The sequence below is a fragment of the Canis aureus genome, chromosome 3, assembly GCF_053574225.1.
Source record: "Canis aureus isolate CA01 chromosome 3, VMU_Caureus_v.1.0, whole genome shotgun sequence".
Classification (NCBI taxonomy): Eukaryota; Metazoa; Chordata; class Mammalia; order Carnivora; family Canidae; genus Canis; species Canis aureus.
Window position 1 is genome coordinate 7,081,914 of NC_135613.1, and position 19,791 is coordinate 7,101,704.

Consider the following 19,791-nt stretch of genomic DNA (forward strand, 5'->3'; position numbering starts at 1 on the left):
AGGCCAGACCTTCTGAGTCGTCTTAGAGGCTCGACTATAGAGTCTGAACCTATCCTCAGGGCAATGGGGAGCCAGTATGACCTGATTTATGGTTTTTTTAAATTTATTTTTATTTATTTATGATAGACATAGAGACAGAGAGAGAGAGAGAGAGAGAGAGGCAGAGACACAGGCAGAGGAGAGGGAGAAGCAGGCTCCATGCCGGGAGGCCGACGCGGGACTCGATCCTGGGACTCTAGGATCGCGCCCTGGGCCAAAGGCAGGCGTGAAACTGCTGAGCCACCCAGGGATCCCCTGATTTATGGTTTAGAAGATCAACCTAGCTGTTGAGAACAACTGTAGGAGATGAAAGTGGAGGCAGGGAAGCCATAAAAAATGGTGGGCCAAGCCTAGGTACCAACTGTGACCATGCAGAGACATGACCACACACAGAACAGAGTGGTTATGAAGTGAGTGAATCATCCATTAAAAATGGAAATTTTCGGGGTACTTGGCTGGCTCAGTCAATAGAGCATGTGACTCTTGATCTTGGGGTTGTGAATTTGAGCACCACCTTGGGGGTAGAGTTTACTTAAAAAAAGTAGAAGTTTTCTGGAAGTGGAATTATAGAATTCCAGAATAAGAAAGAATTCTCCAGATTGTGCTCTGGTGAGGCCCTATAATCAGTGCTGCCTCATCAAAGCTCCAAGTAATGGCATGGGAGCCAGCCAGAGGCATCCTCCACCCCAGGAGCCAGCAAGGTGCCCAACCCTAAGTACTCAGTGGGTGTTTGTAGAATTAATTAATAAACAGTACTTGCAGTGAGAGGTGCAGTACATGGAGGGAATGAACTTGAAACATGTTTGGAGGTGGATCAATAGGACTAGAAGGCTAAATGAAGGTGGGGGTAGGAGAGGGAATGTCATGCTTCATGCATTTACTCATTCATTCACTGGCTCATCTAAGTAAATAAATAAGTATATATATATGTAAAATATATGTACATATATACTTTTTTTAAAGATTTTATTTATTTATTCATGAGAGAGAGAGAGGCAGAGACCCAGACAGAGGGAGAAGCAGGCTCCCCTCAGGGAGCCCAATGTGGGACTTGATCCCTGAACTCCAGGATCACTCCCTGAGCAGAGCTCAACTGCTGAGCCATTCAGGCGTGTGTGTGTATATATATATATATATATTTTTTTTTTTTTTTTTTTAAGTAGGCTTCACACCCAGTGTGGAGTCCAACACCAGGCTTGAACTCACAATCCTGAGATCAAAACCTAAGCTGAGATCATGAGTTGGACAATTAACTGACTGACCCACTCAGGCACCCCATCATCTGATAAACATTTCTCAGACTGGTATCATGACCCAAAGACAGTGGTGATGAGGACTTCCATGGTCCCTGCCCCCACAGAACTTAGAGACCCACAGTGAGGCAAGTTTAGGCACATGAGCACACATGGGCACAAATGCTGCCTGGTAGTGATGGGTGACATGAAGGTAGTCACCGGACATGGAGGGAGAGAATCACAAGGAGAGGCTGTCAGAGAAGGTGGTCAGAGGATGCCTTGCAGAGGAGATGACTTCAGAGTGGGTAAGGACCAATGTGCCAGTTTTGAGAGCTTCAGGGAGGCCAAACCTCTGGCTCAGGTGGGAATCTGAGTGAAGGTCAGTGCTTTGCGGAGATGAGAGGAAGGAAGAAGAGTCCCTCAGGGCCAGTCACGAGATCTAGTGGGTCATTCAGAGGCTGTAGAATAGAAGAGGGTGCTGAGCACAGAGGACAGCTTGGGATGCTCAGCAGTGGTTGGATGGAAGCCCTGGGACTGGATGATATTATAGGGTGGGGAAAGAAAGAGAACCCTGTCCCTGAAAGCAATCCCCAGGTTCAAGGTCTATAGAGAAAGGTGTGCTGCAAAGGAAGGCAAAGAGGAGGGACTGGGAAGTGGGAGACCTGGGAGAGGGAGTGATGTGTGTCTCTTGGAAGAAGAGCTGGTGATGGAGAGGATGCCTCTGCCTCCCGCCCCCCCACAACTTCTGGGTTGTGTAGACCAACCTTGGGAGGTGCAGGTATTCAGGAACCTCTTAAAGTCCCTCAGCCTACTCCTGGGTATGTCTGTGCTACCTCTAAAGGTGAAGGGCTGCCGAGTGAAACCTGAAGGGTGGGGGCGCGGAGCTCTCAGCTGCACCTTAACCCACTCGAGGCAGTATTCCAGTCCCTTTATTGGGAAGGACTGGGCTCTGGCCCACTTGGCCAACATGTACCCCAAGCCCCCGTACCAGCCCCTGCCGTGCTCTGCAAACAAGGCCTGAGGCTCCCCAGAAGCCAAGAACCCACGAGGGGTGAATGCACGGCCAGGTGTCCAATGGCGACGCTCCAGGCCCCACGGTTCCCCTCCCAGAAACTGACCCAGATCCTTTCCTCCAACCAACTCAACCCAGCAGTGGCCGCTCCAGGACCTGTTTCAGGCGGTCACAGATTGGAGGGCCTGAAAATCTCTGGAGACACAGATTGTGAGAAGGGGGTAGGCGAGCGGGGCTCTCCCGGCGGCGCACCCGGCTTGGGGTCAGTGCGGGGAGGAGCGGGACCGGCTTTGCCAGCGGCGGCGGTTCCCGCGGATCCAGCGCTGAGAACTCCCACCGCCGTCGCGCCCTCCGGGGCCCCGCCTCCCCGCGGGCCGCTGGACCCCGCGGGCCACTGGCGGCCCCGTTACCCGAGGGGGCGGAGCGAGCCGCCGACGCCTCCCGGGTGCTGGGGCGGCGGGAGCGCAGTGGGTGGGGCGCGGCGCGCCGGGGAGGAGAGGGCTGCCGGCGGCGGGCGGCGGGCGGCGGGGCGGGCCCGGCAGCGGCGACAGCGGCGGCGGCGGCGGCGGCGCGACCAGGCCGGGGCCGGACGAGCGCACGGAGAGGGCGAGGCCCGCGCAGCCCAGCGCAGCCATGTGAGTGTCACCAACGTTTCCGGGGCCCGCGGGCGCGGCCGGGGCGGGGCGGGGCGCGGCGGTGCGGGGGCCTCCTCAGCGGTCCCGGGTCTGCCGCCCCGGCCGCGGCCCTGCCCCCCCGCGCCCCATCCCCGGGAGCCGGGCCGCGCGCCGCGAGTCCTCCCCCCCGCCCCCCCCCCGGGCGCCGAGGACGCCCACAAAAGCCGCCGCCTCTGGGCCTTCTACCCTCGGGAGGCCAGGCCGGAGCGGCCCTTGCCCGGGGCTCTGGGGTGGGCCGGGCCTGGGCGCTGGCAGGGGCGCCCTCCCGGAGCCCCCGTCCTCGGCGGGGAGGCTGGGCTGGGAATGGGGAGGGGGCGACGAGGGGTGCAGGCCAGCCTCAGAGATGAGCTAATCTTCCGGGCCCCACCGGCCGGCCTAAGCGGCTTTGGGGCCCGGCCGGAGGTGGCCATTCCTGGCCTGGCTGGGCTCTTCCCCCAGACGGCTGAAGCTGGAGATGATCGCCCCAGCCTGGCGGGGGAGCAGACCCTGTCCCTGGGAATAGGAGGCTGCTGCGGGTCCCTGCAAGCAGCCAGGCTCGAGCACCCTGCAGAACTGTTTCGGGGAAGGAGCTGCTGACCGAGGCTAGGGATCTAAGCCTGCCCTCGGCACCCTCTGTCGTCCTCTCCCTGTGGAGGCCTGAGTCCAGCCTCCAGAACTGACCCTTCCCAGCGGGTTGTACTGGATTGATTCTAAATCGGTCCAGACTGGCTAGCGGAGCGCTACCGTGTGCAGTCTAATATGGCAAATACAACAATAAAGGTGCCCGGCCACCATGTGTGGGACCTTACCCCTGGGCCTGCCGCATTCACGCCAGCACAGCCTTCTGAGGATTATGGCAATCTGGCAGATGCAGAAACAGGCCCAGAGATGTGAAGTAACATTCTCAAGGTCACACATCTGGCCCAGGGAGGTGGGAACCAGAACCAGCCCTGAATTTTTGCCATTGCGCTACCACTTTTGTGGCATGGGGGGTAGAGGTGGGGAAGAATTAGCATGAGGTACAAAACACTCCAGCGGGACAAGGAGGCCTGGCTTGGCCTCCACTCCACCCACCCTCCCCATCCTGGGTTCTGTGGGGCACCAGTCAGAGACCGAGGCCTGGATTTGGTGAGGGTGAGGGGAGCACGCAGGGAGCCAGGCTGAGTGCACGCAGGGTGGACAGGCAGGTGAGGAGGGCGCAGCTCAGCCAACCTGGCCCCTCGCTGCTGCTGGGGACTCCGGGCCCTGCCAGGCCCGGCCCAAGGGAGGCCACCAGCCTTCCAGGGCGCCGCCGGCCCGGGAATGTGACCAGCTGACCAGGGAGGGGGCCGGCAGGAAGTGAAGCCACCCGGCCGCCTCCGCCTGGTTCCGGGGTGGGGGGTCCCAGGCTGTGCGCGCGCGCGTGCGCGCCCCCTCCCCCCCAGGCAGCTGCGGCATGACGTCAGCAGCCGGGGTTGGGGGAGTCGCCATGGAGACCGGGACGGGTTCGGTAGGGACCCCATTCTTCTAGCTGGCGCCCCTTGCCGGGGTTATTTTTAGCGTCTGTTTACCTCGGTCTGGGGCAGCCCCGCTCCTGGGCGGGGCTGAACCGGGGACTCCTGGCTGGGCTGCTGGCCCGGGCTGGCATACCGCTGAGCTGGGCAGTGCAGGTGCTGGGACCTCCCGGCCCACGCAAGCGCACCACTTTTGGCGTAGAGGGTATTGAGGGCGGAGGAATCTGGGGCCATGCAGGCGGCCAGGGTTCCATTCCCTTCTGCCTGGAGCTGGCTGTGCTGCAAGCACCATAACCTTTGGGATCTGGGATCTTTCCCACCTCCAGAACAGACTTCAGGGCTGGCCTTAGTCCAGAGTCCCCTGGCTCCTATCATTCAGCCCTCACCAAATAAGGTGGGCCTTCGCTCAAAGCGGTTCGGCTCTTTCTTTCCCCTGCAGCAGGGAAGATCCTGCTTCTCCACACCCTGAAATGGCCACTCAGGTGGATATTCTGATGGTCATTTGGCAAGAGTGCAGACCGGCAGTTACATATCCTGATCCCTGTGGGACTAGGGAGTTGGTGATAGCAAAGCTCTAGTCAGAGAAAGAAAAGTGTTAGGACAAGTAGCCTACTCTGAGTCTAGCCTATCCACTCAATTCCAGAATCCCAGGGGTCCCCACCTTGCCCTATGCCCAGGGAGCAGAACCCTGCTTGCTGATATAAAGTGGGGAAGAGACAAGGAAAATTGTATGCAAGGTAGGGGAGCTGGGGTGGGCACAGACTTGAAATCTACCCTTTCAACAACCCAGGATCTGCTCTTTCTATGTCCGGGCAGCCCAGTTCACTCAGCTCCCAACTCATACTCAGCCCCCTCCCTCACCTCCCTGGTGTGGGGCCCAGAGGGCGCAGCAGTCAACCCCACAAACAGGCCCCTGCTCCCAGAGTTCACAGTCCGGTTGGGAGACAGATGCTAAAGGAGAACTGACAACTGAGCTATGTGGTCTTAGGGACCAGAGGAAGGAAGCTATGAGGCGCCTGAATGGGGGAACCAACCCAGGACAGGCTTTCTGGAGGAAGAAGTCATAGGGTAAGACTTGAAAAAAGAGGGGAAGTTGTTCAGGCTGAGAGTATGGGAGAAGGGTACAGGAGTGGTGGAGGCTGCTGCTCAAAGGCTGAGGAGCCTTGCAGGCATTGAGAGAGGGTCATAGAAGCTGGACTAGAAAGACCATGAGAGGAGCAGGGGACTGAGTGAAGGACTGGTTGAAGGTACATAAGGGAAGGCATAGAGGCCGAAGGGTGTTAGGGGTCATGTCAGAGAATCTAGGCTCTATCCCTCGGGTTGGGGGTTACCCATGGATGTTTCATAAGCGTCAACTAGAGGAATGTTAAAGACTTAGAGTCCTGGGGTCCGAGTATCTGGATTTGAATCCTGGCCCTACCACTTACCAGCTGGGTAATCTTGGGCAGATTAATGATTATTAATAAGAGCAATTAATATTTATTGTGTGCTTAAAGTGTGGTAGTGTGTCCACCCCAACTTCCCTACCCCAGGGACAATTTTCCCTTCCCCAAACACACCCTAGAGAGAGAAGTAGCTCATTTCAGACTCCCAACAGCCCTGGGAGGCAGTTGTTACTATGTTCATTTAACAGAGGGGTATCTAAAGCCCAGAAAGGTTAAGAAATGTCATGCCAGAGGTCACACAGCCAGTTAGCCTCAGGTTTCTCATCTGCGAGTTGAGGCTGATAGGTTTTACCCTATAGGCTTGTTACCAGAATTAAACGAAATGGTGTTTGTTAACTAAGCACAGTGCCTGGCCTATAGAAAGAATTTGACAAAGCACTGTTTTTGGCATTGTCAGATGACTGTTATTGAATAAACAATGCGGGGGGTGCCTGGTGGCTCAGTTAGTAGAGCACACAGCTCTTGATCTCGGGGTCTTGAGTTCAAGCCCCACGTTGGGCACAGAGCTTCCTTAAAAAAAAAAAAAAAAAGAATGGATTGTTACGGGTTACATTTGAGACAGGGAGCCCACTGAGAAGCTGCAGTAGGGGTTTAGGTGAGAATCGGTACCAGCTTGGACCTGAATTCTGTGGGGGTGGAGGTGAGGGGGTAGATTCCAGAGATGGCAGGAGTGGGTGGCTGAGTAGATGTGGGGGTAGTGGAGACAGAGGCATCCAGGATGATTCCTAGTTTCTGTCTTGAACAACTGGGTAAAGAGGCGGTGGGGTTGGCACAGAGAGGTTGACTGGGGAGATTCAGGTTTGAGAAGGAAATTGGTGAATTCAGCTTGGGGACATCAAGCTCAGCTCTTTCTAATAGCTCACTCTGCATTGTCACTCAGCTTCCGGGGAGGCAACAAGCAGGCAGTTGGATATAGAGGCCTGGTGCTCAGAAGAGCGGTTTGGGCAAGGAAGAGATAAGGAAGCTGGCAACATTTAGATGGCATTGAGGTGTGGGAGATGTACCCAACCCAAGAGTAAGGAGGATGAGGCTCATTCCGGATGATGAGAAAGACAGATTTGTGGGAAAATAAGACATACAGCCAGAGAGAGAGAGAGGTAGAAGACCAGGAACATGTTGCTGCCTCTTGAAATTCAAGGGAAGGAAGGGCTCAAAGAAGAGGAAGAGAGCTGCAAAGTGAAAAGCTTTACTGAGATCAAGCACGAGATAAGGACTCAACCTTGGGCACTAGATTCAGCACCAGGGAGGTCACTGACCAGTCAGGGGAGTGGTGGGTGGGAAGAGAACTGGGCGGTCATGGAGAGGAAATTGAAGTAGACATCTTTTCAAGAAATCTGACTCTGAAAAGGCCAAATGGAGGCGATGGTGGGGTCCCTGGAGGAGACATGGGGTCCACAAAGGGGTCATTTCATTTTGGAGTTATTAAAGTCAACTTTATATTAAAATATACCTACATAGAGGGTGCATGTCTTAAGTGTACAGCTCAACCTATTTTCACAAGGGAACACACTCATATAGGATCAGGAAATAGACCCCAGGTTAGGAAATATAGAATGTTATCAGCACCCCGGAAGCCCCCTTGTGCCCCCTTTCAGGTAACTAGTATTCTGACTTCTATCACCATAGATGAGTTTTGCATGTTTTTGAACTATATATCAAGAGAACAATATACATGTTCTCTCTTGTGGTGTTGCTTCTTCTTTATGTCTGTAGGATTCATCCATATTGTGTGCAGTTTTATATTGTTTATTCTTTTTGCTGTATATGGTTCTATTATCTACTGATGGGCATTTGGGTGGTTTCCAGGGTTGTTTTCATTTTTTATGTGGGAGTGATTTGAGCTTGTTTGAAGCTTGTGGAGAAAGTCTGAAACACTCATCGTCTGTGAGAAGGAAGAAGGATGAGGAGGGCCACACATGAGGATTTCCCAGGTGGGAAATGAGAGCCTGGATGAGGTTCAGAGAATCTCTCTGTGGTTCCAGCTCAGCTGCCGTGTGAGGACCTCTGGCAGCTCCTGCCAGTGTGTGCAGGCACAGAGAGGGCAGGGAGCTGGGTTGCCTAGCACTGGTTTCTGCTAGGAAGGAGAGAAGCACAAAGTTCTAGGCATATTAGTAGCAGGTGAGCGATGGAGTAGTGGCTGTGGATCTAGGGTGAGGAGAAGGAGGTGCAGGGAAGAGAAGGTGGAAGGCAGCTGGCAGAGAGAAAGGAAGCAGAGGCCAATTGAGAGCTCTGTGCAGGATGGTGTTTGTGAAATTTGGGCTGTATCTCCAGTGACTGGCACATGCTTGGCACAGAGTTGCTTCTCAGTGAATAGTTGAATAAATGAGTGGAGGGCTCAAGAGGTCTCAGGTAGAAGACAGGGAAGGTGGGGATACTAGGGAAAGGTTGGAGTCAGTGTGATTGCAATTTAGGAAGGGGGCATTCCAGAGCCACGGATGTTCTGTGGAGGGTGGCTAATGGGAGCAGAAAGGCCAGTGTTGGGCAAGCAATCCACAGGAATACATAGTTGCTAGTATAGGGTGCACAGCACCTGGTTTTCAAAGAGAGAGAGGAGGATAGCACTTCTCAAACTGGGCCTTTGGGCATCTTGCATCTGAATCTCTAGGCTTGTTGGCAGTGCTGACCCCTGGGCCCACCCAGCCTCTTGGGGAGGAAGTAAGCAGAACTGAGCATACAGGAGCAGGAGTATTTATGGGATGGGGGAGCACCCAGTCCTCCCAATGCCTGCTAGACCCGGAGGATAGTAGCCTCTATGCAGGCTGGAGTGGATGAGGGAAATTGAAGGAAAAGATACTGGGGGCAGGAAAGGGCTAACACGGGCGGAACTCAGCCATGTGAGCTGGTGGCCAGAAGGATGGGGCTTCATCCCAGGATGCAGCTTCTACTAGAAGGGAGATGCTAGCTAGGAAGTGGGACCTGATCCTCTTCCCTAGGGCCTGGGGTACTGCGGCGTGTGTCTGGACTGAGCACCCCCTCTGTGGATGGGGGCTTTGTGACTCTACCCAGTTCCTTCTCTGCTTCTTTCTTGGGGTAGCAACACATAACATGAGCTTTGTCCCGTCCCCCACTTTTAGCCCATCTCTCTTCTCAGCCTCCCAGACCCCTCCCGCTCAGTGCCTGACACTGCCCTCCACTCCACACCCACAGCCCTTCTTCTACTCCCTCGGCCCCACTTTCCAGTCTTCACATACTCAGAACCCCACCTCCCAGCCCTCTGTGCGCTCAGCCCTCTCTCAGCAGTCCTCTGCAGCCACTCGATGAGCTCTTTATCCTCACTGCATCCAATCCAGCCTCCACTCAGACTCTTCATTCTGTTTATCCCTCCTTATTCACCGCCGCGCTCAACTCCCAAACTCCGAACCCCGCTCGAGAGGACCCACTTCACCCACTTCAGTGTCCTCCCCAAGGGAACCCCCAGGCACCCCTCCCGGAGGCCGGCCAGTCCGAGGCCCCGGCGCCCCCCCGGTCCAGCCGGTCCCGCCCCATCCCGGCTGGCTGAGTCAGGCGGCAGGAACTGGGCGGGGGGCGGCGCCGGGAGGAGCCGAAGCCGGAGCCGCAGTCGCTGGGAGCGAGCGCGGAGCCCAGCTCGGTCAGCGCCTAGTGGCCCTGGGCCTGCAGGGACACAGGGGCGGGAGGGCAGGCGGGGGGTGGGGAGCCGTCCCGGACCCACCATGAGTGCCAAGAAGAGAGGTAGGACCCGGCCTGGGGCGCGAAAGCTCCGGGGCTGGCCCCGGGGGGTGTGGGCCGGACTCGGGGGGCCAGGGGCACGTGCTTCGCCGGAGCGGGGCGGGGGTCTGCGGAGGATCCCTTCCCGCTAAGGGCGCGGGCGAAGGCGTCCATCTGTGACTCAGTTTCCAGGTCGGAGCCACAGGAAAGTGGAGGAGGCAGGGCTCTTCTTGGCACTGCCCCCCACTCCGGGAATCCCCCGGCTGCTGGGCGCTGGGAGGGCTCTGGCGTCCGGGCGCCTGCGAGCCGGTGGGGGCTGGAGGGGAGCAGTCTCCGCGGGCGGGCGGGGCGCGAGAGCCAACCCCGCGCCTGCCGGGCCTGCCGGGCCTGCCGGGCCGCTCCGCTGCGCTCCCGGCGTGCGCCCCGCCCGGGGACCTCCTGCGGCCTCGCGGGGTGGGGGCGCGGGAGCGCCTGGTCACGGCGGCGGGCGGTGGGGGGCGAGTCCGGGGGCCGGGCTGGGGAGCCCGCCCCGCCCCCGGGTAAACAGCCGCTTCCGCACATTCTTCGCGCGCCCCGCCCCTTTCCTGCCCCTTCCCAGCCGGGGGAGGGTCCCCGCGCGACCCCCCTTCCTGCACCGCGACAGGCGGAGCCTGCACCTCTGCAGGAAGCGGGGCCGGGCCGAGGCCACGCTGAGTCCGAGGCCGAGTCGCCCGGCCGCCCTGTCATTAGCGCTGGGGCCGGCAGGGTTGTCGGACTCCCGGGGCAGGCGGTGTCCGGCCGGACTGGCACAGAGGCCCGGCCTCCGGAGGGGGCTTCAAAGCCGGACTGGCGCTGGACACCCGCCCTCGCCACCCCCAGGGAGCCCCGCGCGGACTCATTCCATGATGTCCCTGTCGGTGCGGCCGCAGCGCCGCCTGCTCAGCGCCCGGGTCAATAGGAGCCAGTCCTTCGCAGGCGTCCTCGGCAGCCACGAGCGGGGGCCCAGGTACGCAGCAGAGGGGTGCTAATGGGGTCAAGAGAGTGTGACGGGGTTGGTGCTGGGTGTGCAGTGAGGGCTTGGGGGACTCCTTCTTGTACCTTTCTGAGTATAGCCTCTTCTTCAGGAGCTTCCCGGCCTTCAGCCCCCCGGGGCCCCCACGGAAGCCCCCAGCGCTCTCCCGAGTATCCAGGATGTTTTCTGTGGCGCACCCAGCCCCTAAGGTCCCGCAGCCTGAGCGGCTGGACCTGGTGTACACTGCGCTCAAGCAGGGCCTGACGTAAGGAACTCCTCCCAGTGCCTTATCCCAGGATCCCTCCCTGAGCCCTCATCCCCTTTCTGCTAGTGGGAACCTTCCCCAGCCTCGTAATCTTCTTCCTGCTGCCTGTACCCTGGGTAGCTGGAGGCTGCGAAGGTGAGCTAATTCTTGTAGTCGCCCCTTTCCCCAGGGCCTATTTGGAAGTGCACCAGCAGGAGCAGGAGAAACTCCAGGGACAGATTAGGGAGTCCAAGAGGAATTCTCGCCTGGTGAGTAAAGGATTGGCAAGAATGCCCTGGACTACTGCTCTTTGCCCTGGTGGCATGAGGGACAACCGGGTAGCAGGAGCTGTCTGTGACATCTAGGCTGTTTTCTAGGGTGACTTAGCCCAGTTGTGACTAGAAAACAGGATATCAGGAAAGGCTGGGGCTGGGCAGGTTTCTAGACCCACCTTCCCCAGGCTGTGTACACTTCCTGCCTAGGACCTAGTATCTGCCCGTGGGAGCTTTCAGTGGGGTGGGTCAGACTCCCACAGGCATGCACAGCTGAAGACTATAGTGTAGAGTACTGATAGAAAGTCTTGGTTCTTCCCTGGAACAGGTCAGAGCTTCCCAGAGGATGAAACACCTCTGCTAGATCTTAAAGAATAGGAGTTCTCTGGTAGAGGGAACCTCTTCCTAGGGGTTGCAGGAAAGGGAGTGGGCCAGGGGAGTGGTACGGGAAGGGTCTTGAGGACCCCTATGTCACTAGCATCCACCAAAGGCCAGGCATGTGGGAAGGTGGGTCAGTCCATGCTTTGAGTGGAATGTTTGTAGACTATGATATGAGGGGGAGGAAGGCCATGTAGGAGAGGAGTTACATGGGTCTGGGGAGACAAATGCCCCTGCTGGAATACTTCCTGTGCCTCCTAAGTGCCTCCTCTCATCCTCCCCTGCAGGGCTTCCTGTATGACTTGGACAAGGTAAGTGTTGGAAAGGGTTAGCTCATGGGGAGGGTGAAGGGCTCTGGTTCTCTGGCCCCTTCTGACATACCTCTCCCTCAGCAAGTCAAGTCCATTGAACGCTTCCTGCGACGGTTGGAGTTCCATGCCAGCAAGGTATATGTGCAGCATGCATGTGTGCACACAACTGAGGCGGTAGATTGGTATCATAGGGAGATGGGGGGAGCTAAGCCCTGGGTGAGCAAACCCAGCAGTGAGTCTCAATTCCTCCACTACCACCCCACTCATCTGCCCAGATTGACGAGCTATATGAGGCATACTGTGTCCAGCGTCGTCTCCGGGATGGTGCCTACAATATGGTCCGTGCCTATAGCACTGGGTCTCCAGGGAGCCGTGAGGCCCGGGACAGCCTGGCTGAAGCCACTCGAGGGCATCGCGAGTACACAGAGGTGAGAGATGGGTGTCCATGAGGCAAAGGCACAGGGTATAGCAGAGGTGGTGACAGGGCACTGTTCTTGACCCCCTCTTGTCCCTGTGTCTCCCCCCCCCCCCCCAGAGCATGTGTCTGCTGGAGAGTGAGCTAGAGGCACAGCTGGGCGAGTTCCATCTCCGAATGAAAGGTACTCAGTGATGTGGACAGACTGGTGGTGGGGAGAGGGAATTGTGTACCTGAGACCCCTCGACATGGCTCATCTCCTTCTCCTCCACTCCCAGGGCTGGCTGGCTTTGCCAGGCTGTGTGTGGGCGATCAGTATGAGGTATGAGAATGTGCAGGGAAGGGCTGGGATGGGAGGGTCACAGCACCAAGGGCTGCCTCATCCTGGCTGTTCACCTAGATCTGCATGAAATATGGGCGTCAGCGCTGGAAACTACGGGGCCGAATTGAGGGTAGCGGAAAGCAGGTGTGGGACAGTGAGGAAACCGTCTTTCTTCCTCTGCTCACAGAGTTCCTGTCCATCAAGGTGATGTATCTGCCCAGGCCCACAGGACAACATGATCCTGTGACTCCTTAACCCTGTGAACCCCTCATGACCCTAAGATCATTACCCCTGTAATTCCCACCTGTCTTCATGGCTCTGTGACCCCCGTGACCTTCATGACTGTGATTTCCTCATAATCTAATCATGTGAATATTGGGCCCCTTGGATGCCCATGAGGCTGTGACCCCATGACCTCAGTGACCCTACAAATTCAGACCTCTGCGATTCCCATCCTCCCAGGTTGCTTCAATCCTCCATGGGCCCATCACTCAGAAAATTCTAGTCCCTACAACCTTCTCATGACCCCGGGATCCTGTGACTGTTATATAATCCCTATGCATATTCAGATGTCTGACTTCCCACAACCTCATGACCTCCACACCCTTGTGACCTCATGATGCATTCTTGGCTATAGGTGACAGAACTGAAGGGTCTGGCCAACCACGTGGTTGTAGGCAGTGTCTCCTGTGAGACCAAGGACCTGTTTGCTGCCCTGCCCCAAGTTGTGGCTGTGGACATCAATGACCTCGGCACCATTAAGCTCAGCTTGGAAGTCACATGGAGGTTGGTGTTGCTGAGCAGCTTGGGGATAGGTCCAGAGGCTCATAGCACCTGCTAACAGCCTCTTCCCTCCTCAGCCCCTTCGACAAGGATGACCAGCCCTCAACCGCTTCCACTGTCAACAAGGCCTCCACAGTCACCAAGCGCTTCTCCACCTATAGCCAGAGCCCACCAGACACGCCCTCACTTCGGGAACAAGCCTTTTATGTGAGTCACAGGCCAGGCTTAGGCCCCACCATCCCCCAGGGGCTTCCTGGGGTGGTCCTGAAATGCTCTTTCCTCTCTCCCAGAATATGCTGAAACGGCAGGAGGAGCTGGAGAATGGGACAGCGTGGTCCCTGTCATCCGAATCTTCGGATGACTCATCCAGCCCCCAGCTCTCAGGCACTACCCGCCACTCTTCAGCCCCAAGACCTCTGGTGCAGCAGCCTGAACCTCTGCCCATTCAAGTCGCCTTCCGAAGGCCTGAGACCCCCACCTCTAGGTCCATGGATGAAGAGGGAGCCATGGCCCCAGCCCTGGCCAATGGGCATGCCCCCTACAGCCGGACTCTGAGCCACATCAGTGAGGCCAGTGTGGACGCTGCCTTGACTGAGGCTTCAGTGGAGGCTCTGGGTCTAGAAAATCTAGCTCAGGGACCTAGCCAGCTTGCAGACCCAGATCCCACCCATGGGGAGCAATCTGGTCCTGTCCCTCCTGCTGTGGACCCTTCCCATTCTGCCACAAGCCCCACCCTCAGTACAACAGGCCCTGCCCACACATCTACAGACCCTGCACCATCAGCACATCTAGACTTGGTTCACAAGATCACAGACTCTAGCACTGCTGACCTGCCAGACCCCACCCATACCACTACAGGCTCTACCTATAATGCCATTAGCCCTAGCTACAGTGCTCCAAGCCCCATTCACACTACCACAGGTTCTACCCACAAGCCGCTGGTCTCTCCACTCACCACTACAGGCTCTACCCCCAGTGCCACAACCCCAGAGCAGACCACTACAAGACCCACTGACAAAGTGATACTTTCCACTCTCACTGCTGTAGGTCCTACCCCCAATACTACAGGCCCAGTCCAGACCACCACAAGCCCCGTCCACACTACCATAAGCCCTACCCATACTACTGCAAGCCTCACCCAGACCACTATAAGCCTCACCCATACTACTGCAAGCCCTACCTATGCCACTACAAGCCCCACCCATACTACCATAAGCCCCACCCACACCACTGCAAGCCCTGCCCATACCACTACAAGCCCTACTCACAAAGCCAGGATGTCAACTCACACCACAAGTCCTACCCCCAAAGCTAAAGGCCCAGTCCAGAACACCGGGAGCCCCACCCATCCTGTCACAAGCCCCACCCTTATAACTGTAAGCTCTTCCACTTCTTTAGACTATGCCATGCTTCCCAGCCCCTCTACAAACACAGACTCTACTCTCCCAGGCACCCACACCTTGTCCTACGGCTACCCATCTTCCACTCCTTGCACTCAGGCAGATTCCATAGCCCCCAGCACTTCCTACCCAAGTCCCGCCTGTTCCAGTTGGGAACCGCTCACAAGTCCTTCCCCAGACCCACCAGAGCCCATCCTTCGAAGCCCAAGTCCCCCTCCCTCACCTCTAGCCCCTATGCCTCAGCATTTAGACCTTAGCCCGGATGTAGCCCCCCGGGCCCCAGTTCCAGGGGCTGCTGGAAGGGCTGGGGATAGGAGGCTGGAAGAGGCACTGGGGGCCCTAATGGCTGCCCTGGATGACTATCGTGGCCAGTTCCCCGAGCTGCAGGGCCTGGAGCAGGAGGTTACCCGGCTGGAGAGTCTGCTCATGGTGAGGAGGGCCGGGTAGGCTGCAGCAGCACCGGGAGGGCAGCCAGGCAGTGGGAGGTAGCACTGACTCCCTTCACAACCCCAGCAGAGACAAGGCCTGACTCGCAGCCGGGCCTCCAGCCTTAGCATCACTGTGGAACATGCCCTGGAGAGCTTCAGCTTCCTCAACGAGGATGAAGATGAAGACATTGATGGTCCTGGAGACAGGTGAGGGTGGCCAGGTGAGGGGGAAGAGGTAAGATGAGTGCCAGGTGAAGGAGAAAGGCCAGAAAGGGGAACAGGTGAGGTGGGGCCAGGTAGAGCACACAAGGAGAGCAGCAAGACTGGAGGTGGGCAGAAGGGGATGCACTTGCCAGCGTGTGCATCGTATTCACTCCATCCCCCCACGTCCGTGTAGTCCTCATGTGTCCTTGATGCCTGTTTCTAACCCCATCTGTGTCCCCAGTGCTTCTCACCTCCCTCCTGGTCCCTGCAATGCCTGCCTCTCCTGCTGGTCCCCATCAGCTGGTGATCCTGCAGCTCCTCCTCTTTCCCCTGGCCTCACCTTGGATCTTCCCTATGAACAGGCCCCTTCAGTGCCTCCCCATGCACCCTGGGTCCCCCAGCATCAATCCCCTCTGTCTCAACCCAGGTTTGCCCGGAGAACCCAGCCCCTTGGCTCTCTGTCCCAGAGCGGCCTTTGCCAAATCCCGGTTGAGGGTTGTACCCAGCCCCTCCTTCCTCTGCTGCTGCCCAGGCTAGGGCCCTGTGCCCTGCACCCTTTGGGCCATAATCCCTTGCAGTCCACATTGCATAGACCATCCCGCCTGCAACCCTACTCCCACCCACCCCAGCCCCAGTGGTCTCGGCCATTGTAGCTGGAGGTGGTAAAAGGCAGACAGACCCTGGAGATCCTTGCTACCACCTGCTGGTCCTAGTCCCTTCCTCCTTTTGGAAGTCTTCCATGAATTTACCCATTGTCTGCTGTCTGTACATCGTCTGTTCTTCCATTCTGGGATGGGGGGGACCTTAAATAAAAATATACTGGTGACCACATGGTGATGCTTGCTCCTGGGGTGGTTGACCCCATTTTTCTCTCAGGCCCCCAAACAGCCTGGAGCCTGGGGCTGAGGACAGCCTCGACTTAGCCAGTGCCCGCCCCCTCAGCACGGAGTGTCCAGCTCTGGACGCTGCCTTGGTCCAGCATCTGTACCACTGCAGCCGCCTCCTGCTGGTGAGGCTAGTGGTATTTCCCACACCCTCCTTTTGTAGCCCCTTATCCCAGGGAGCCCTGCACTTCAATCCCGGCCCTCCATACCTCCTCTGATTTCCATTCCCCACTGCCCCAGGGCCCTAGCATTTGGTTCTTGCTGAGTGGAACACTTCCCATACTCTGGCTATCCCCGCCTTGCCATGCATGCCAGGACTTGTAGTCCCTGGGTTCCACCCTCCCCAGTCTTTCTCCTGAGGTCTTAGCTCCTTGGCCACCCCTATTCTCCAGAAACTGGGCACATTTGGGCCCCTGCGCTGCCAGGAGGCATGGGCCCTGGAGCGGCTGCTGAGGGAGGCCAGAGTGCTGGAGGCTGTATGTGAGCTTAGCAGGCGATGGGAAATCCCTGCCACCTCTGCCCAGGAAGGTAAAGGCCCTGTCTGCGCGGAAGCTCCTCCCTTACCTAGCCCCATCTACAGGCCTGTGTGCCCATCCACCTGCTCTGTTGCTGATGGTTGTCTGCCCTTCCTCATAGTGGTGCAGTTCTCAGCCTCTCGGCCTGGCTTCCTGACCTTTTGGGACCAGTGCACAGAGGGACTCAGCCCCTTCATCTGCCCTGTGGAGAGAGTGCTTCTCACCTTCTGCAATCAATATGGTGCCCGTCTTTCCTTGCGCCAGCCAGGCCTAGCTGAGGCTGGTGAGTGGGCCGCCTACCTGCCCCCTCTGCCCTCCTCCCTCAGATCCCCAGTGATGATACCTCAGGAGAAGCCAGGTCAGCCCACCCAGACGTGCTGAGCTGAGCACTAGGAGGAACTAGTGAAGGCTATCTCCTTTGCACAAAAGGACCCAGAGGTGTAGGGTTTGCAAAGAGGGACCCTGGACCTGAGCCTGAGGTGGGGGCATTCTTCCCTGTAAGCGTCTGGGTCCATCCAAACCCTGAGGCCCACGGCACTGCCTCCCACAGTGTGCGTCAAGTTCCTGGAGGATGCTCTGGGGCAGAAGCTGCCCAGGAGGCCCCAGCCAGGCCATGGAGAGCAGTTCACCGTCTTCCAGTTCTGGAGTTACATTGAAGCCTTGGATAGCCCCTCTATGGAGGCCTTTGTGACCGAAACCGCCGAGGAGGGTGAGGCAGAGGCCCTGGTCACAAAGTGGCCTGACTCTGTGGGTGGTCTGAAGGAGTGGAGGTGTGGATGTGAGCACGAGTGTAAAAAGACCCCACCCGGGATCCCTGGGTGGCGCAGCGGTTTGGCGCCTGCCTTTGGCCCAGGGCGCGATCCTGGAGACCCGGGATCGAATCCCACATCGGGCTCCCGGTGCATGGAGCCTGCTTCTCCCTCTGCCTGTGTCTCTGCCTCTCTCTCTCTGTAACTATCATAAATAAAAAAAAAAAAATAAAAAAAAAAGACCCCACCCCACAAGGCTCCACCTCGTTCCCACCCTCCCTTTCTTCTTTCAGTGTTACTGGTGCGGAATTTGAACTCAGATGACCAAGCTGTTGTGCTAAAGGCCCTGAGGTTGGCACCAGAGGGGCGGCTGCGAAGGGATGGGCTTCGGGCCCTCAGCTCCCTGCTGGTCCATGGCAACAATAAGGTCATGGCTGCTGTCAGCACCCAGCTCCGGAGCCTGTCACTGGGCCCTGTCTTTCGGGAAAGGGTGAGAGTCAGGCAGGTCTTCCTTGAGGCAAAGGCTGGGGCTCCAGGCTCCCAGTATCTGGCTAACTCTGCCCTCCCCGACTTACCCAGGCCCTATTGTGCTTCCTGGACCAACTGGAGGATGAGGACATACAGACAAGAGTGGCTGGCTGCCTGGCCCTGGGCTGCATCAAGGTAACCCCTACCAACCCATTCCCCCCCATATCCCTGCCAGCCCATCCCCTGCTTCACACCCCTGCTGCCTGTCCCCCCCTCTTCACACCCCTAGAGGCTCCCTCAGCCCTGGGCCCTGGGCCTTTCCCACCTGCTCCACTGGGCCCACCTCAATCTTCTCTCCCCTGGTAGGCTCCTGAGGGCATTGAGCCCCTGGTGTATCTGTGCCAAACAGACACAGAAGCTGTGAGGGAAGCTGCTCGGCAGAGCCTGCAACAGTGTGGTGAGGCTAGGGGATGGGAGATATGGGTCAAGTAGAGTTCTGGAACATTTTGGCTGGTGGGAGTTGGAGTGAGTTGGTGTCAGGATGGGATGCAAGGGCCCAGATAGGGCTAGGATCACTCCTGATCCCATCCTTACTTATTACAGGGGAAGAGGGACAGTCTGCCCATCGACGGCTGGAGGAATCACTGGACGCCCTGCCCCGCATCTTTGGGCCTGGCAGCATGGCCAGCACCGCTTTCTAAATTTCCTACCCACTGGCTTCCATGCCTCTTCCCCTCACTTTCAGGGCTTACCAGGCACTGGCAGGGAGGGTGAGGGCTGGCTCCAGACACCTCTCCCCCACAGATTCCCACCAATTAAAATCTAATATATTCTTCTGTTGCCCTTGGGTTGGTAGAGTCAGTGCCTGCAGTCAAGTGCCTCCCAGCCTCGGCTCAGCACACTTGCCACAAATCAGTGTCCCACCATATCCCTTGGTTTTATATTTTATTTACAGAGTTTTACAGAAAATAAAAAAGCAACATGCCTTTCCTAATGGCCTGGCCTGGTGCAATCCTGACCCTCTGCTCCAGCATCCTCTGTCTATGGCCCTTCCTGACACTGGTGCGAGTATGTCTGCACTCCCAAATGTGACAATGGCATCTGCTTTAGCCCTGGAAATTCAGGCAAAAGAGAACCCAGAGGCTGGAGCTGGGGTTGGAAAAGAGAGCAGAGGAAGAGGGTGGTGGTAGGGTGTTACTGAGGAGGTCCAGTCTGGGTCCAGGCTGGAGCCAAACCGGAATTGTCCTAGAGAAAGCCCAGAGGTGCCAGTCCCAGGAATGGCTGGCTCCCTAGCAGCTAGCTCCAGGGTCCTGGAGGCAGAGGAAGCTGGCAGGAGAAAGCGTGGTGGGACCTGGAGCTTCTGGCCAGAAGGGGGCAGCAGAACCCCGTCAGGGAATGCCAGGCTCCTGGATCTTCGCCCAGCCTGGGCAGCTTCCAACCAAGGTGGCTGAGCTAAGCACAGGGAGCTCCTTGAGGGCTGGATAGGAAGAAGGAACAGATCCTTGCAGAGGGGAAGAGCTGAGGCCTGGGAGGCAGGAAACACGGATGGCTGCCCCCGTGACCCTAAACAGCAAGCTTTTTCTCTCTCCAAGCTGCCTCTCCTCTCTGTAATAACAAACCCAACTGAACCCTGAGCTCCTCACCCCCAGCGGCAGGCCAACCACTGCTTCAGGAAGCAGGGCTCCAGGGAGAGGTCTCACCTCTTCCCAGAGGTGCCTGGCACGTGAGTGTGTTAACCCCAGAAGGTTAAGAATTCTGTTTTGGTGGTGGTGGGGGGGAGGCGGGGATGGGATTTCAGGATGGCAGGCCTGTTCCAAAGAAGTCCCGAGGGAGGCCCACACCCAAGGCTGGACAAACAGGCTGTCTACCCTTCCCCTCATCCTC

General features: G+C 57.5%; 1 protein-coding gene across 6 annotated transcripts; it reads left to right on the forward strand.

Moving 5' to 3' along the window:
- The first annotated feature begins 2,810 nt into the window (after positions 1–2,810).
- RIPOR1 (RHO family interacting cell polarization regulator 1) lies at positions 2,811–18,901 on the forward strand. 6 transcript variants are annotated; one of them, XM_077887253.1, is made up of 22 exons: positions 2,811–2,921; positions 10,402–10,528; positions 10,647–10,799; positions 10,969–11,047; positions 11,716–11,739; positions 11,821–11,874; positions 12,015–12,167; positions 12,275–12,338; positions 12,433–12,476; positions 12,555–12,680; positions 13,114–13,262; positions 13,337–13,466; positions 13,550–15,088; positions 15,173–15,294; positions 16,168–16,300; positions 16,568–16,703; positions 16,812–16,973; positions 17,241–17,399; positions 17,733–17,929; positions 18,019–18,102; positions 18,274–18,364; positions 18,511–18,901. In XM_077887253.1, exons 2-22 carry the CDS (start codon positions 10,425–10,427, stop codon positions 18,606–18,608), a joined length of 3,801 nt encoding a protein of 1,266 aa, XP_077743379.1. In that variant the 5' UTR covers positions 2,811–2,921; positions 10,402–10,424; the 3' UTR covers positions 18,609–18,901. The 6 variants fall into 6 exon arrangements, 4 of the variants coding, with proteins under 4 accessions (XP_077743379.1, XP_077743387.1, XP_077743370.1 ...); XM_077887261.1 differs by lacking the exon at positions 2,811–2,921 and adding an exon at positions 5,237–5,500; XM_077887244.1 differs by lacking the exon at positions 2,811–2,921 and adding an exon at positions 9,419–9,567 and having other exon boundaries at positions 15,176–15,294.
- The last annotated feature ends 890 nt before the right edge of the window (positions 18,902–19,791 follow it).